This window comes from Borostomias antarcticus (assembly GCF_949987555.1).
Source record: "Borostomias antarcticus genome assembly, chromosome: 26".
NCBI classification, from domain to species: Eukaryota; Metazoa; Chordata; class Actinopteri; order Stomiiformes; family Stomiidae; genus Borostomias; species Borostomias antarcticus.
The window spans coordinates 5,463,759-5,478,857 of NC_140259.1; the positions used below are offsets into that span (position 1 = coordinate 5,463,759).

At 46.8% G+C, this 15,099-nt stretch overlaps 2 protein-coding genes across 3 annotated transcripts; both read right to left on the minus strand.

The window, feature by feature from the left end:
- Nucleotides 1-4,839: 4,839 nt before the first annotated feature.
- ttc4 (tetratricopeptide repeat domain 4) lies at nt 4,840-10,659 on the minus strand. 2 transcript variants are annotated; one of them, XM_084459056.1, is made up of 10 exons: nt 10,355-10,659; nt 10,024-10,141; nt 9,418-9,579; nt 9,260-9,337; nt 8,999-9,123; nt 8,560-8,646; nt 8,233-8,462; nt 8,041-8,125; nt 5,283-5,365; nt 4,840-5,183 (listed from the first exon to the last, which is right to left on the minus strand). In XM_084459056.1, exons 1-10 carry the CDS (start codon nt 10,466-10,468, stop codon nt 5,084-5,086), a joined length of 1,182 nt encoding a protein of 393 aa, XP_084315182.1. In that variant the 5' UTR covers nt 10,469-10,659; the 3' UTR covers nt 4,840-5,083. The 2 variants fall into 2 exon arrangements, with proteins under 2 accessions (XP_084315182.1, XP_084315181.1); XM_084459055.1 differs by having other exon boundaries at nt 8,233-8,483.
- A 2,201-nt stretch (nt 10,660-12,860) lies between these two features.
- On the minus strand, nt 12,861-14,936 carry pars2 (prolyl-tRNA synthetase 2, mitochondrial; the record flags this gene model as incomplete). Its single annotated transcript, XM_084459235.1, has 3 exons — nt 14,809-14,936; nt 13,850-14,435; nt 12,861-13,739 (listed from the first exon to the last, which is right to left on the minus strand). The coding sequence occupies exons 2-3, from the start codon at nt 14,417-14,419 to the stop codon at nt 12,861-12,863; spliced, it is 1,449 nt and encodes a 482-aa protein (XP_084315361.1). The 5' UTR covers nt 14,420-14,435; nt 14,809-14,936.
- Between the last annotated feature and the right edge of the window lie 163 nt (nt 14,937-15,099).

Consider the following 15,099-nt stretch of genomic DNA (forward strand, 5'->3'; position numbering starts at 1 on the left):
GCCAGCAGCCAGTGGTATGTTATTGATGTAGATGGAAAACAGGGTAGGATCAAGTATGGAACCTTGAGGGACACTCTTGGTGACTGGGAGGGGGTGTGAGACAGAGCTATCAAACCTTACGCCTTCGCACCCGGTGGAAAAGATAGTGAGAAAACCATGCCAGTGAGTGATTTGTGACCCCAATACTGCTCAGCCTGCTGATAAGAATGGTGTGGTCAACAGTGTCCATAGCTTTGGCAAGGTCAATGAACCTTTAGGGTAGCTGTAGTGCACCCATACCCCCCTTGGGTAGCAGCATGACTCCCCCTGTCGTAACCTCCGTCTCCAGGAACCCTCAGGCAGTCACACAGGAGTCATACACACACACACATTGTAACCAGCTGACAATGTTAATGATTGACAGTTCTTTATAGCAGCCAGCTCTTGTACATTTTCATCAGGGGGTACACATGGGTATGAAATTAGATGTAGGCTATTACAGCATGAGACCCACCTTCAAGTCAGCCCACTTTTTCTTGACCTCCGTGGCACTCCTCTCGTTGACAGCTCTTGCCACCTCCAACTACTCAGTGCCTTTGCGCTTGTTGGTGAGGCCGGGGCTATGGCTGATTAGATGAGAGAAGAACTACGTAGAAAAAGAAAAAGTCTGCACTCTGGAGCACATATAGAACTTTTCAGGAGTTTTATTAACGTTTCGGTCCACTGACCTTCATCAGACATTTTGATTAGATGAGAGTCTTAATTTCCCAGAGGGGAAAATGTTTAATGTGGTCCAACATTATGAAGTGATCATCTGTGTTATCGTTCCGTTTTTGGTCCTAAATCAATCATAGCCTACCACAGAATGTTTGGAATGTTTGCTTTCCTCACAACCACATAATACCGAATGTCCGTGTACGCCAAATACAGGATGCACGAAACGTAGGCCTACAGTAGGCTACCTAAACTGTAGGAGCAATTCCTCACGTGTACCTCACCAACAAGCACATGCACCTCCGTCTCCGAAAAGTTTCTCTTTCCGCGCTTTTCCGCTTGTCTTGCCTTTGCTCCACGCTACCTTTTTATGCCGGTTCCTTCCGGTGAACCACGTTGTGCACTGTCATGGTTTACACCATATATGGTTGAATTAGGGCGTGTAGAGGGCGGAACATGAGGCGCGTTCACGTCTGCACTCGTCTAGGACACCGTGGGATTTATCATTGAGAAATCGGCGCAGCAGCGTGTACGCCATGTTTGATAGATCCGAAAAGCGTCTTAATATTTTCGGCGTACGCGGAAGTCTGCCTTTTTAGTTTCTCGTTTTCGGTGTACGCCATCTTTTACACCTGAATTTACACCCTTTTTGATAAATGAGGCTCCTGGTCAGTTGTGCTGGAAATTCACCAGTTTCCTCTGGAGCATGCCTTCTTCTCCTCTGTCTCCTTCTCTCTCTCGGCCATCTCTCTCTCTTTCCAAGAACAACACCAATGCTGTGGGTTCTCTTTTTTTGTGGACATGGGGAGAACGTGAACTCCGCACAGAGACCGGAGACCTTCTTGCTGTGAGCCAACAGTGCTGTGAGCCCCCCCCCCCCCCCCCAGGTACATGTCCACTCTGTACTCCCACGCAGAGTTCCCCACTAAGGGCCCTAAGGAGATCAACCAGGAGCTGATGAGGAGTGTGAGCAGTAACCCCCTGAGGCTGCTGCTGCCCCAGCACATCACTAACTACATCCAGGCCCTGTGGAGCAAGAAGGCCGCTGGACAGCCCGTCACCTTCACCGACATCTTCGGCATGCTCATCGGAGAGACACTCATCCCAGGGGTGGGGAGAACCGTCTATCTCTATCACCACTAGTTGCCGTTCTCTGTTTCACTCTGTCCTTGGATTGCTTTACTGTATAACTGTAAAGGTATATGCTTTACTGCTCATCTCTTTCATCTATCCGTCCGTTTCATCTATCTATCCGCCCACTCAAACCCTCATCCCTGTTTGCTCCCTTTCTTAACTTTGTTGTTCCTTTTCGTTTCCCACTGTATTTTCTCAGCACTTTGCTTCTTTGCTTTCACTTTGATTGCACTTGGTGATCTCTTTTATTCCCTGTGGTCCTGAACGATGTCCAGAAAAATCCTGTGTTGTAGGGCTGCATGATTATGACAAAAAATTATAATTGTGATTATTTTTGCCTTATATTGTAATTGTGATGAAGTGTGATTAATTTCACATTTTAATGCATTTTCTGTGGTGCCTCCATGTAAAACTCAGAGAAATGTCCATCTGCTATCAGTGAAATTGCTCACAGCACACGCAGCAGGAACGCGTGATTCGTCAGACAGCCCAAGATTCTCCAGCACACTCAATGCCCCCAGCATACTCAATTCAAAACTGAATTATGAATCGCATTAATTGAGGCCTTTTGCAATTAGTTAATTGCAGAGGTCATAATCGTGATTACGATTAATGCGTGATTAATTGTGCATCTTGTGTCTTTTGCCCTGTCCGCAGAGGATGGACACTAAGCCCTGTCCCCAGAGGATGGACACTAAGCTGCCCTGTCCCCAGAGGATGGACACTACGCTGTCCGCTGCAGGAGGTGAATGAGGCCGCTTCCTGTCTTCACCCGTCTGCACGTCAAACCAGACATGTCTGAACTCATGTTTGCACGTCAGTGTGTGTGTGTGTGCATGTGCGATGATGCATCTACAGTAGACTGTTGGTTGTGTGTGTGCCTACATGTATCTAGTCGCTGAACTGTTTAGATAATGAGTAACACGATCAGATCATCTCTATTCTTTCTCCTATGCAAAATACAGGTGCATCTCAGAAAATTAGAATATTGTGAAAGTATTTCAAGCCTTTTTTGTTGTTATATTTATGATTGTACAGTATGTTCAGGATGTTCATTTATACTCAATACTTGATGGGGGCTCCTTTTGCACAAATTACTGCATCAACATGGAGTGTAGCATTGAGGCAATCAGCCTTGAAATATTTCACTACATGTGTAATGAATCTATAATATGAGTTTCACCTGACATGAATGTGAAGCCTGTGGACGAGTCTGACTTGGGCGTGGCTGGCCACTGACTTCCTGATGGAGTCGGCACAGTGGAGCAACTTGCTGTTAAATTCAAAACCCCAGAACTTGCAGAAAAAGAGGTTTGAGGAGCGTCAGAGGTTTGAGGAGCGTCAGAGGTTTGAGGAGCGTCAGGTTTGAGGAGCGTCAGGTTTGAGGAGCGTCAGAGGTTTGAGGAGCGTCAGGTTTGAGGAGCGTCAGAGGTTTGAGGATCATCAGAGGTTTGAGGAGCGTCAGGAGCGTCAGGTTTGAGGAGCGTCAGGTTTGAGGAGCGTCAGAGGTTTGAGGAGCGTCAGGTTTGAGGAGCGTCAGAGGTTTGAGGAGCGTCAGGTTTGAGGAGCGACAGAGGTTTGAGGAGCGTCAGGTTTGAGGAGTGTCAGAGGTTTGAGGAGTGTCAGAGGTTTGAGGAGCGTCAGGAGCGTCAGGTTTGAGGAGCGTCAGGTTTGAGGAGCGTCAGAGGTTTGAGGAGCGTCAGAGGTTTGAGGAGCGTCAGGTTTGAGGAGCGTCAGGTTTGAGGAGCGTCAGAGGTTTGAGGAGCGTCAGGTTTGAGGAACGTCAGGTTTGAGGAGCGTCAGAGGTTTGAGGAGCGTCAGAGGTTTGAGGAGCGTCAGGTTTGAGGAGCGTCAGGTTTGAGGAGTGTCAGAGGTTTGAGGAGCGTCAGGTTTGAGGAGCGTCAGAGGTTTGAGGAGCGTCAGAGGTTTGAGCAGCGTCAGGTTTGAGGAGAGTCAGAGGTTTGAGGAGCGTCAGGTTTGAGGAGCCTCAGAGGTTTGAGGAGCCTCAGAGGTTTGAGGAGCGTCAGAGGTTTGAGGAGCGTCAGAGGTTTGAGCAGCGTCAGGTTTGAGGAGAGTCAGAGGTTTGAGGAGCGTCAGGTTTGAGGAGCCTCAGAGGTTTGAGGAGCCTCAGAGGTTTGAGGAGCGTCAGAGGTTTGAGGAGCGTCAGGTTTGAGGAGCATCAGAGGTTTGAGGAGCGTCAGAGGTTTGAGGAGCGTCAGGTTTGAGGAGCGTCAGAGGTTTGAGGAGCGTCAGGTTTGAGGAGCGTCAGAGGTTTGAGGAGTGTCAGAGGTTTGAGGAGCGTCAGAGGTTTGAGGAGCGTCAGGTTTGAGGTGCCTCAGAGGTTTGAGGAGCGTCAGAGGTTTGAGGAGCATCAGAGGTTTGAGGAGCATCAGAGGCTACTTTCTGACTTCCCCCAGCAGACTGACACTAGTGCAACTGGGACCAGCTCTGAAGAGAAGGATCAAAAGGTTGGCTAACTAATAATTTAATTAATTTATAAATAAAATTAATTCCGATGGTCCTTCTCCAAAGACAGCAATATACAGCCTGACCAAGAAAATGGTTTAATACATAGTAGAAATGAAAAAGGGAGATGGAGAGTAGATGGAGGTGAAGGGTCATGAGGGCAGAGGTGAAGGGTCATGAGGGCTAAATACATGGGACAGCAACATGATGGAACAATAGTGCTACATTACACAAGAGAAAGAACTGATGCTGTCTTTATAGACTTCAAATGCCTAATATGACTGATCTTGTATTATTCACTTGGATTCAAAGCTCTACATTTAAATTGACATTTGCTCCCTGAACTCAAGTTTAGTCCTTTCCCTGGCTGTGTTTATTCACTCCGTCAGCTAACAATGTGATCATCGCTAGAAAAGCTGGTTTAGTCACACTGTATCTTGTCAATCGCACTTCTGAGATGGTTGAAGCTTTCATAGTATTACTGGCAAGGGTGTTATTGCTGTGCTGTATTACTAGTGAAAATATATTACAAATTGAGACAAGCTGGGCATGTGAACTACTGTCACTTTATTTAGGAGCACTGATATTGACTTCTCATTATATATTATTAGAGGTGGTGATCAGAATGAATATCTTAAATATGCCAATAAAAAATGTGCAGAACTGTACCTAATATGTATGTGACTATTAACTATGGGTGGGGAGAGATTGTAAAATGCAAAGTCCTTTCTGATTGGAGGGAGAGTTCATAGTGCAATGAGACCTAGGATGATAATTGAGGAGGCCATCTTCACAATAAATGAATTTTCTTTCCTGTTAAAAACTGCTTGCAGAATGAGGAGCCCTTTACCAAAACGATGAAGCTGGGTGTACCTGCCTTCACAAAGCACCTGTGAAGAGTAGGAGATGAGCCATGAGTAAGACCTAATACATATCATTCACATCAGTCCATATACATCTCAATAAGACTTGAATGATTGGTTCGATACCTTTTATGCTGTAAGACTTTCAGGAGAGGCAGCTCTAGGTCAACCTGGTACAAAGACTCCTTCTTATGGTCTTCAAAGAACATCTGAAGAGAAGGCATAAGTGTCAGTATAATTAAATTGAATGAGTCAAAAGACTTTACAAGCCTAACTGTTGAAGTCACGGCAATACTGTGATTTATACATTTATAGCAATTTCAAAAGGAGATACACACGGGTGACAAATCAAAGGGAAAAACCTGAATAAATGTGGAGAAACATAATATATTATTGTAGATGCTTCCATACAGGTGTACTGCATGATACAAAGGAAAAACATCTGCAGGATGGATGTAGTTAAGCAACTACTGTTCATCCCATCATGCTCTGTGGCATGTTTAAAAATGAGTAAGCCCAGTTGACCTTGTTTTGGATCAAGGTGGCAGAGGTCCGGGGACCTTGCGATCAAGCGGCACCTAGCTCGGGAGGTAAAGTGGCCGGCTGGGTATCGCAAGGTCCTTGGTTCAATCGCAGCTCCTGGCGGTGTGCCCAAGTGTCCATGAGCAAGACACTGAACCCCAAAATCTCTCGGGTGCGGCACGGTGGCGCAGTACTTAGCAGCAAGAAGGTCTCCGGGGGCTTTCTGTGCGGAGTTCACATGTTCTCCCCGTGTCCACAAAAAAAAGAGAACCCAATACGAAAAACATGCAGGAGAACAGATCGCTAACGTTGTCTGTCCCTGACAAAGGTGGACAGGAGCACTTGGATTGGTCCCCGAGCGCGGCTCATGCAATCGCCCTTGCCTGCTCCCGACTGCCCTTGGGGGACGGACGAAGGGATGGGTTAAGGGCAGAGAACATTTCATCAGGGGCAGCCTACTGCATGCGTGTGTGTGTGTATGTTTATATCACCCAGTGCGCGTTTTGGAGTGTCAGTAGTAAGTAAAGTAAAGCCAACTTCTTCTAGAGGAAAGGAAGGAAATGTCTTTGAAAGAGGTTCTTGACTGGGGCACAGCAGGAGCTTCAGTCACAGAGGCTGTTTCAATACAAACAGTGACTAAAGTGACCTCTGCATTTAGATCAATGGGAACGACATGAGTAAACACACATTCAATGACAGCGATGCTCATGCATTAGTGTGGTATGTAAGGAAAAACAGAAGAGCAACTCATCCTCATGGGATTGAGAATGTCAAAGCAGGACATGTTTATACTGTGTCAGCAAGAACAGTCCGTCGACAACTGCATAAAGAGGGATAATATGGTAGGGGCGCAGTGCACAAACCCTTCATTACAAAGACGAATGCACATTTGAGAGTTCAGTGGTGCAAAAACCATAGACACTGGTCTACAGAGATGTGGGGAAAAAAGTGATATGGTCAGATGAGTCATCCTCCACCATATTTGCGGCAAGTGGGCGAGTGCATGTGTGGCGTACAAAGAATGGTACAGCCGTGGATGCTTGACCCCTACAGTGAGGGCATCCGGTGGCTGTTATATGCTGTGGGTGGCCTTGTCAAGGTCAAGGTCAAGGTTTAAAATCAACCGAAGTTGCACCAAAGTGCTGTACAACATATAAAATAAACTAAAACAAAAAACAGAATAAAGTGCACATAATCACAGAACAATAAAAGGACAGGACACAAAACAGGACAAGGGATGTAGGCTATCAGGCCTCAAAAGCCAGTGAAAACAAGTGCGTTTTAAGCTGAGACTTAAAGAGCCCTAGGTTCTGTGCGTGTCTAATGTGTGGAGGGAGGCTGTTCCAGAGCGTTGGGCCAGCCACCGCAAAAGCTCGGTCACCCTTGGTCTTAAGTCTCCATCTAGGGACTGTTAAAGGAGTCTCGGAGGAGGACCTCAGGGTTCTAGATGTCGCCCGAACTTGAATCAGTTCAGCCAGATAGTGGGGGGCCAAACCATGTAGAGCCTTAAAAATAAACATTAAGATTTTAAAATCAATCCTGAAGCGAACAGGAAGCCAGTGGAGGGAGGCTAGCACCGGTGTGATGTGGTCCCGCTTCTTGGTTCCAGTCAGGACAGGCATGGTTTAGGTCCACTTGTCCCCTTAGAGGGACGAGTCACTGGGAAGATATTCTGAGTGATCACCTTTATCCTCCGAGAAACAGACAGATCTGTTCTGTTCATTTCAGCCGCCCACAGGGAACAAGGAGTCACTGAAAGGTTTGATGAGTATGCAAATGATGTGATGCTACGTATGGCCTGGCCTGGGGCGGCTGTGGCTCAGTGGTAGAGTGGGTCGTCCAATGATCGTAAGGTCGGCGGTTCGAATCCCTCCCTCCACATGTCGAAGTGTCCTTGGGCAAAACACTGAACCCCAAATTGCTCCCAATGAGTAGGCTAGCACTTTGGTGTTTGGTACTGCCATTGATGTGTGAATGTGTGTGTGAATGGGTGAATGAGAGGCTATTGTAAAGCGCTTTGGATAAAAGCGCTATATATAAGTGCAGTCCATTTACCATTACCATTAACATCTCAATCCAATTGAACACAAGGGAATAGTCCAGAGACGATGTCACATTGAAGCTGTTCTGGTGGCTTGTGGCCCAACGCCTTACTAAGACACTTCATGTTGGTGTTTCCTTTAATGTGCCACACATCTGTATCAAACATATTGAATTATTAATGTTTCTATTTCACCAGAAGGGGGCAGTGATATACCACCATAATGGACGTTTTCTGCGGTTATAATCCAGATGGGAGACGTTTCGTGGGGGACCTGTCTTTTCCTTTCCCAGAGAAAGAAGGTAAAAGTATTTTACTGACCTGTAGATTTTGTGGATGATACTTTCTGTCTGTGTCCCAAGGTGGTAGCTCTTCCCCGAACATGACAGCCAGATGATCCATGAAGCTAACAGAAAAGGTGTTACGATTATCCTTTCTGGTCATTTCCCATGCATTGACGGTGTATTGAAGTTCCAAGGGTGTGCTCTGGAAGGAGGGGGGGGGGGGTCAAACCTGGATGACTGGCTGAAGGCTGAAATGAAATCTGTCTGTTGATGTTCAGGGTAGAGGAAGAGGACGGGCCACTGTAAGGAGCCTTGTTCATCCAGGAACACTTGTGCCCCTGTGGCCTCCTGGGCTTCGAGGCCCAGCCCTGCCATGGCTGCTGAGGCGGCCCCCTCACCCTCACCGGTGGCGTGCCGCTTGGGACGGCGCGCCGGCTCCAGCAACTTGATGCCTCGCTCCTGTGGAGCACACAGACATGACTGCAATGTTCCCTGAAATTATACACAGCCTGTCAGAGGAAGTGTGCTGTTGCTTTCCATGTTCCAACACACTCACCTTGATGACAGCCAGCAGGGCTTCTCTGTCCCTGCACTCCTTCTTCTCTCTGAACTCTGCTCTCCTCACGTCTCTCTCTGCTGCTCTCTAAACATCCAGGACAACAGTTCTATTATTCCTCCCAAACCACAGAGGCCACTTCCCAACGTCCACAGACTCGTCCTTTACAGTAATGATGACAAAGTGTTAAGCTGCTATTGTTGATGTATTTTGTGGCTATGTTTAGCTGTTATTATTGATGTATATTGTGCTTTTAACATGTTTTTTTTTGTTTGTTTGTTTTTTAAATCTTCCAGCCCAAATTCCCTTCCCCTTAAGTGGCTCTTGTCACTTCCCAGGGCGCCACATAAGAATTTGTTCTTAATGACTTGCCTGATGAAATTAAGATTAAATAAATAAATAAAAATGAATGTGACACACTGTAACATGTCTGTCATACCTTCCGTTTATCTGCAGCTGCTCGCAGCTCCTGCAGCTTCTTGTCATTTGGTTGTAACCCGAGTCCCTCTTCACACCACTGCAGAGCACCCGCGTAGCTTCTCAGCTCCATACAGCACTGGGCACCTGGACAGACACGGAGAGAGAGAGAGGGACTGGAGGAGGAGACGGACGCCTGTAGTGTGTACAAACAGAACCAAAAGCTCTAAGAAACTTGTCACAGCTCAGCACTTTTATCGTGACTACACTGTGGTCAGCAAACCTCTGATTAATGCTTTGAGATGGTCTGGTTTGAACTTCTTTGCAGCTACAGCATCATTCAATGCAGATCGCATGTTACCTATGGGGCAAAAGAGTGAATATTTCTTTATTCGTTTTCTGTAAAAGGAGACTATGGTATACTGAGAACATAATACCTACCCAGGTGGAAGTGTGCAGCTGCCCGGTTAGTATGTAGGATGGCATTGACATCAGAGTCAGTGCAGTTCTTCTTCAAGCCCTCTGTATAGGACACTATGGCTTTTTTGTAGTTCTTCTCTTTGAAATAAGCATTCCCCTCGTCTTTTAGGCTCACTGCTTGTTCTAAGGAAACAAAAGAGAAATTTAATTATTCAGTGGTTCATCAATCAATCAATCAAAGCTGTATTTGTATAGCGCATTTCATACCCAGAGGCAACACAATGCGCTTTACAGAGAACAAGGGAGGTGGGCATACGACCCACTCTCTACATATTCCAGAGGGAAGCAAAAAAACAGTAATCACCCGGGGGCCAGATAAGTGAGCTGTAAAAATTCTTCCCTGACCCCTCTCAACAAGGCGATCGAGCAAGCTCCAGGAATATGTTTGTCTACCGGCTAAGAACATTTATAAAGCAATACATTACATTAAATTTCAGAGTGAGAGAGGCTAAAAGCATCATAGGAGAGAGAACATTCTACGGACATGCTACGACATCCACAGCAGACACACAGTGGTTGACACAGTATTCATTCACTCTCATGTTTCCAGCTTGCCAGTCAGCATACCCTCGGGAGGTCTGTCATCATCGTAGATCATGGATTGTATACAAGCCAGGTCCGGGTGCTTCATTGGATCTATGTCCGCAGGGGCATTTTTCATGAACATCGGCACTTTATCGAACTCCTGCATGGGACACGAATGAGTCACACAACTGGAAGTAACATTTGCCAATATTTATTACCCCATCCGATATAAAAATTGCCTGATTTACGTCATTGTTTTGCAAGACGTGTCGTAACTCGCCGAGTTAACTAGCAGTGACGTCAGCTGTATAACCTGAGCCTGCTGAATTCATCATGTAACCCAAGTTATTAGTCTAAATAACACATCCATTACCTCTTCCCACGTGTTTTCGTTAAATGCATTCGAATATTTTTCTTTCTTGAACTTGTCCATGAACCCGTCCATGCCTTCATCACTGTCCTCTTCACGCTGTGCTGGCGAAGCCATGTTGTTAACGTTAGCTAGCACTAGCTGTCAGCCACAAATGTGTTTTCTAAATGAGCCACGGGACGATTTGTATGACGAAGTATTGTATTACAGTAATTTTAATTGTTTGACTAAGTGATCAAGTTATCTGGCAAGACGTCAGAAGTCAACACAATCACAGCAGACCGACAAGTATCCAGCATGAAAGAGGGATGTGCCGCTAGCGTCCAGTTAGTGTCGCAAAAAATGTCTTCTTCTTCTTCTTCTTCTTCTTCTTCTTCTTCTGTTGCGTTTCCGGCAGTGTAGACGCGTCGATGCGTATTACTGCCCTCCATCGGTCGGTGAGGAGTTGTACTGAGTAGTACCTAGGTACAGCAGCACTTTATATTATATCTATGTATTGTGAGGTCCCTGCTAATAGGCTCTGTGCACCAGCTTCACTACTTCCTGAAAGTCACTTGGCATCTTTATTTCCTGTCCAATATGATTGGATTAAGTGATTAATCAGGTGTTCGGCAGACCCAGCGCACACCTGATTAATCACTTAATCCAATCATATTGGACAGGAAATAAAGATGCCAAGTGACTTTCAGGAAGTAGTGAAGCTGGTGCACAGAGCCTATTACCTAGGTACAGCAGCACTTTATATTCTATCATACAGTCCCAGTGTTGTGCAGGAATTGTAGCACTGCTTCTGTGATCAGCTGGTGGTTCTCACTCAGGCCAAAGAGAGAATGAAGGGAGAAAGAACAGACTCCTAAAGCAGTCAGTGATCTGTAAAAGGACTGTCTCTGCTCTCTGTACCGAGTACATTCCATAAAAACATGCTTCACCGTTTCAGGGCTCACACAATCACACAACCCAGTGCAATGTTTTCCCACAATAAAAAGAGACTGACGAAGCCCACAGTGACCTAACCTCAACCTGCACATTTTAAGTCTTTCCTTGTTCCCACAGGAGAGGCCCTCGTTCCCACAGAAGGATGGATACCATAACAGTGTCTCCCCTTGGTCTCCCTGTCCCACATTCCCTGCCAGTCTTTCATAACTCCTGCCTTGATTATCCCCCTCAGCTCCACTCTCCCCAGGGGTATAGACAGATTGATTTCCTCTGTGCCTAGAGCATTTTTTAGCAATGGAGTCCACTATTTCATTCCCCACTATTCCAGCATGACCTGGGACCCAGCAGAACTTCACCTCACAGCTGGCCTTCGCTATTCTATATAGAACAATTATTATCTCATTGATAAGATCGGGCCGTACTCTTTTCCACCACCTTTGTCGTACAAATGTCTCTGCAGAAGAACTGTATTTGGGTTTGATAGTTCCGCCGCCTACCAGTAGTGTGCATATCAACACGAAGACCCCCCTACTATTATATGAATGTAGGCTATCATAGAGAAAGTAGGAAATATTTTAATAAAATATTTATTCAGTTATTTGCAAATTGTGATTGTACCAACCTACAGTATCCATATTCCAATACTTAATCCATCATCAAATATTAGTAGTCATGCATAGTAAACATAAAACACAAAGTTGGAAAGCCTGTTTATTTCCCTTTTAAATGGTTCCCCATTTGTAAGGAACATGCATTTGTGGGATGAGCAGTATGTGGGGTGCGCCCATGAAACACGTGACAAATCATCTCTGCCAAACAGCTTATTCTGCTGCTGCTACTGACTCTGGTTTGGTGGGGCTTGGTATCCCGTGCAGCGCCAAGGAGCAAACTGCAGACCACGTCATCCAGGACTGTCCCATATATCGGGCACCCAACGGAATGCATGGCCTGACGGTTGTGGATGACGGAAAAGTGACGTGGCTCCTGGAGGCATGCCCGGATATATACCCTGGGTGACCCCTCACCCAGGCTCGGGGTGATAAAAGGATAGCCCCATCGGCCCCGGGCCTGGGGGGAGAGCAACAACTGACCCAAACGACGAAGAAGAATGTATTTTAAAGTAACAGAGTACCGTCAGCTCCACAGTAAGAGATAAATCAAACAGACATAACCACAGAATACAAACAGCTTTATTTTTCACATTTATGTTATTCGAGAGCACATTTCAACCTATCCCACCATGTCACTGTTAACTGGGTCATCGCCAGACCCAATTCCATACATGGAGAGAAACCCAATGTGAGCTCACCTGACCAGGATGGCGATGGCTAGTGAAGAAACCCCTTCCCTCCATATACTGTACCTGCATGTAATCTCAGTCATATTGATCTAAGGCCAGTGCAGTTCAGCGTAGAGCATACAGTGCATGAACACACAGTACACACATTAATACATGTTGCCTACAGTACATACATAATCATTGGTCTTCCACCTGGTCCCTGCCAGCCACCAGTTACAATGAAACCCTAGAGTACAGCAAAGAGTTCAGTCCACCTCCACGTCAAAATGAAACTCAGACTGTCTCCACGGCTCTGAGTAGGTCTACCAGGCCATCCTTGCTGAGGTAGATCGTTTCACTAGTCTGCTGACAGATCACCTCGAACCTGGGCATCTCCTCTGTAGCACTCTGCCCCACCACCACCACAAACGGGTATCCCAGTCCACTGGCATCCTTCAGCCTCTTACCAATGGTCATCTGGGTCCGGTCATCTACAACCACCTCTCCCCTCAGGCTGGGCAGGGTCTCCAGTGTGTGAACCAAGTCCACAACTAAGGCTGCCAGATTGTCTACTTTACTACCCCTCTTAGGGGGTAGGACACAGACCTGATACGGGGCGAGCAGCCCAGGCCAGCGGATACCCTCCTCTGTTGACATGACTTCAATGGCTGCAGCGAGAATACGGGTCACCCCAAGTCCAAAGCAGCCCATCTCGGTGATGGCAGGCTTATTTTGGGAATTGTTGAAAGTGGCATTGAATATGTGGGAGTACTTTGTGCCCAGATAGAAGGTGTGGCCAACCTCAATGCCCTTGGACTCTGCCAGTGTGCCCGTCTGGCACTGGGGACAGTTTGTCCTGCCTGTTGTCATCATCTCCACGTTAGCAGAAAAAGAGCAGTCTCCACAGATAAGCAGCCTGTCTTCTCCTATGTCTGCAGGAAGCTGGAACTCATGGGAGAGCTTCCCTCCTATGTTTCCTGTGTCGGCTTGGACCTGGACACAGAGCAGACCCAACCGGGAGAACAGCCTGGTGTATGCCTGGCACACTGACTCGTACGTCTTGTAGGCAGCTTCTTCACTCACGTCAAACGAGTACATGTCTTTCATGTAGAACTCCCGCCCCCGTAGCAGCCCGAATCTTGGCTTTGGCTCATCACGGAACTTGCGAGTGATCTGCATAAAACAAAATGTATTATCTGTATCATATCAAATATAACTACACTGTAGATAACTATAAACACATCACTATATCATAGAGTGATTACAGGTGCCATGCAGTGTACCTGGTAGAGAAGCAGTGGCAGCTGTCTGTAGGAAAGGGTGCCCTGGGAAGCCAGGAGCTCTGACACCGCCTCCTCATGGGTGGGGCCAAGGCAGTAATCTGCCCCGTGGCGGTCCTTCAGCCGGAACAGCTCTTTCCCCATCAGGTCCCAGCGCTCGCTGCGTCTCCACAGCTCCGCCGAGCACAGGCTGGGCATGTCCACCTTCTGCCCACCGATACCCTGCATCTCCTGGTCGATCAGCCTCACCAGCTTCTCCAAGGAGCGCACTGTTGCCGGCAGGTAGTAATAGCAGCCCGGGTTGGAGGGGTGGATGAGACCTGCCTGCTGCATCAGTCTCTGGCTTTTACAGGTCATCTCCCCTGGAGCCCGACCCTCCTGCCTCGCATCACGGAGATTAGAGGGCTGGAAGAGACGGGACACGAGGAGTGTGGGGGGGGCAGGCCTCGAGTCAGTGGGGGTGGGAATAGGAGCATGTCCAGCACAGCTTGAATGGCTTCTGAAAGGAGTAGTCAGGGCCCTTGGCAGACGCGGGAGGACTCTCTGCCAGAACTGATGCATCAGGATTTCCATGTTTCGGATTAGTATCCTAGATTAAATAAAATGAAACAGAACGATTAGATTTTTCCATGACAGTCAAATAGGTAGGGCTAATATGAACTAATTCCAAGGTCAGCAGAATGGGTCAGTCAGTGACAACTATGACAAGCTAGCTAGCTTTATATGAAATTAATAACTAATCAGCCAACATCCATGCACTCTACAACTCTTGCTAGTTACATGTAGCTGGCTAGCTATATCCACACGCGTAGAAAAGATGTCAGGCTACTCTGAAACAAAGTTTGAAGAGGCTGAAACAAAGCTAGTAACGTTGGTGCTGCTAGCACTAGCACTAGCTAGCCTATCAATCATTCTGCAGCACGGCTAGTGCTAGCTATAACATTATCTAGACAGATTCTCACCTTTCATAATAGAAATAAAGTGGCCACGAGACGGAATGTTTGGTTCTTTTGAAATACAGTGTTAACAGTTTATGAGTAACATTAAAAAAACAGGAATTAAGGGATTCCGTGAGCTACACAACCATAATGCACAACACAGCTCACAAGTTATCCATGGCGGACATGACTGTAGCGCCACCTAGGGGGCTGGAGTATCTCCGTTGCTATGGTAATCCCAAACAAAAACCCACTGAAAGGACGCATTCTCTTCCTATCTAGACACGTTATAAAGTTGCTAGCCAGCCAATATAT